Raw genomic sequence first — 1,675 nt, 5'->3', positions numbered from 1 at the left:
ATCAAAAATAATACAAAACAAATTCATAAGCACCTCGCTTACCGTCTCCCCCCGCCCAGCCCCTTCAAACCCCGCCAGCGGCAACACGCAGTGCGCATGCCGGCGGGACCTCCTCCCATCGCAGCCCTTACAAAAACCCCAACGCCCCCCCACTTCCCTCAGCGCACTGCAGCAGGAGTGGGGCGCAGCGTAACAAACAAAAATAATAATAAAAATAAAAAAGACGCATGCAGCACCATTTCTTCCACGCCTCGTTCCGCTTGCAAGCGAGGGCGACGCCAGCGCAGCCGTGGTCTCAGACTGCCCGATCAGTGCATGCAACTCGAACAAAACGGAACAGGCGCATGCGCCCAGGACGGCAAACCAACAAAAGAGAGGCGACAACGGTGTTTGCTCGAGGCTCTCAGCGGTGCATGCGGCACCCCCCATTGGAGCCGCACGCCAACCAAAAACGATGGCACCCAAAAAACAAAAAGGAAAAACATCACGCCAACACACAAAAGCAATCACAATAATTCGGTTTGCCCCCTGACCTCTGGGCTGTGGTGGCCGCCGCATTTGCTTTGCTGCCTGTGAACCCACTCAGCATGCAAAACTTACCCTCTCGCCCAAACTCTCTGCAGCAACAAACTGGGAACAGCGAGGAGACATCACCAATCGAACACTGCCGGCGTGCACCCACAAGGCGCCATCATTCCCCACACAATTTTTCTCACAACCACAACACAAAAGGTGCTTCTGTGGTAGCGCTGGCCACAATAATCATTTGGCGCACGGCAGAGCGAGTCCCTAAGAACGCCTCCTACCCACACACAAACACACTTAGCAATATATCTTACTCCCTAAAATACTTCACCAGTAAACTCAAGCTGCTTGTTCCCCTCCTCCTTTTCCTTGTCCCTCTGGTTGCCGCCCACGTTGGGTTTGTCGTTCACTTCTAAAATTTTCAGCTAACACCGCCACCTGGCACTGACGCACCCGCTGATTCCAAAATGCCGCAATGGCCTGAGGATCCTCACGCTCATTGCGGCCCGCCACATTTGTGTACGCGACGACAACACACCCCTGCCACGCGCTTATTGCCGTACTGTCCTCATGCTGCACGTAAATCATCTCCCACGACAAGTCTTCCGCAAGCGTTTCCCAACCATTAAAATAACTCCGTGGAAGACTGTTGAACCGCCTCACCGTGCTGGTTCTGGTGCCATGCTCATCCCTCGTCGTCTCACCTGCACCGCAACCATCGTCCTCCGCGGTGCACCAACGAAGAAAAAGGCGTCCACAAGCGGAAAGATTCTGCTCTCCGGTACGTATAGCACCTTGTATTGTGCATCCAACATCGGAGGAGTGTGCCCCAGCGCCATTAATCCAACGGGTCTGCTTGGATGCTTTTCGGGGTTCGATTGCTGCACACATCTCTGTTGCCGACGATGTCCTGGTGGAGGCAACTCGTTGAGGCCTGGCACTATATTTTCCACAAAGTCTCTACTCAGAAATGCGAGCAGAATGCACCGCTCCAAAAATTCCGGAATTAACACTCAACGGTACTTCAATAGTCGAAAAATAATGTCATTCTCCTCACCCACCTCGAGCAGCCTCGCAAATAATTTGCTTCCAAGAGAAAAACAGACCGGCAGGTTAACAAACGCCTCAAGACCGCGTTTTGTTACTAATC

The 1,675-nt window shown here is 52.9% G+C and overlaps 1 protein-coding gene across 1 annotated transcript, besides 1 other annotated feature; it reads right to left on the bottom strand.

Annotated features, from left to right (window-relative positions):
* Positions 1-462: 462 nt before the first annotated feature.
* Positions 463-506: a microsatellite.
* A 358-nt stretch (positions 507-864) lies between these two features.
* Positions 865-1,416, bottom strand: TraAM80_08811 (retrotransposon hot spot (RHS) protein; the record flags this gene model as incomplete). Its single annotated transcript, XM_029385537.1, has 1 exon — positions 865-1,416. One exon carries the CDS (start codon positions 1,414-1,416, stop codon positions 865-867), a length of 552 nt encoding a protein of 183 aa, XP_029234606.1.
* Between the last annotated feature and the right edge of the window lie 259 nt (positions 1,417-1,675).

This window comes from Trypanosoma rangeli (genome assembly GCF_003719475.1).
Source record: "Trypanosoma rangeli strain AM80 chromosome Unknown Tra_15.4_contig_00466, whole genome shotgun sequence".
NCBI lineage: Eukaryota > Euglenozoa > Kinetoplastea > Trypanosomatida > Trypanosomatidae > Trypanosoma > Trypanosoma rangeli.
Note: the sequence above shows the minus strand (reverse complement) of the source record. Positions and strands in the feature narration are given on the sequence as shown.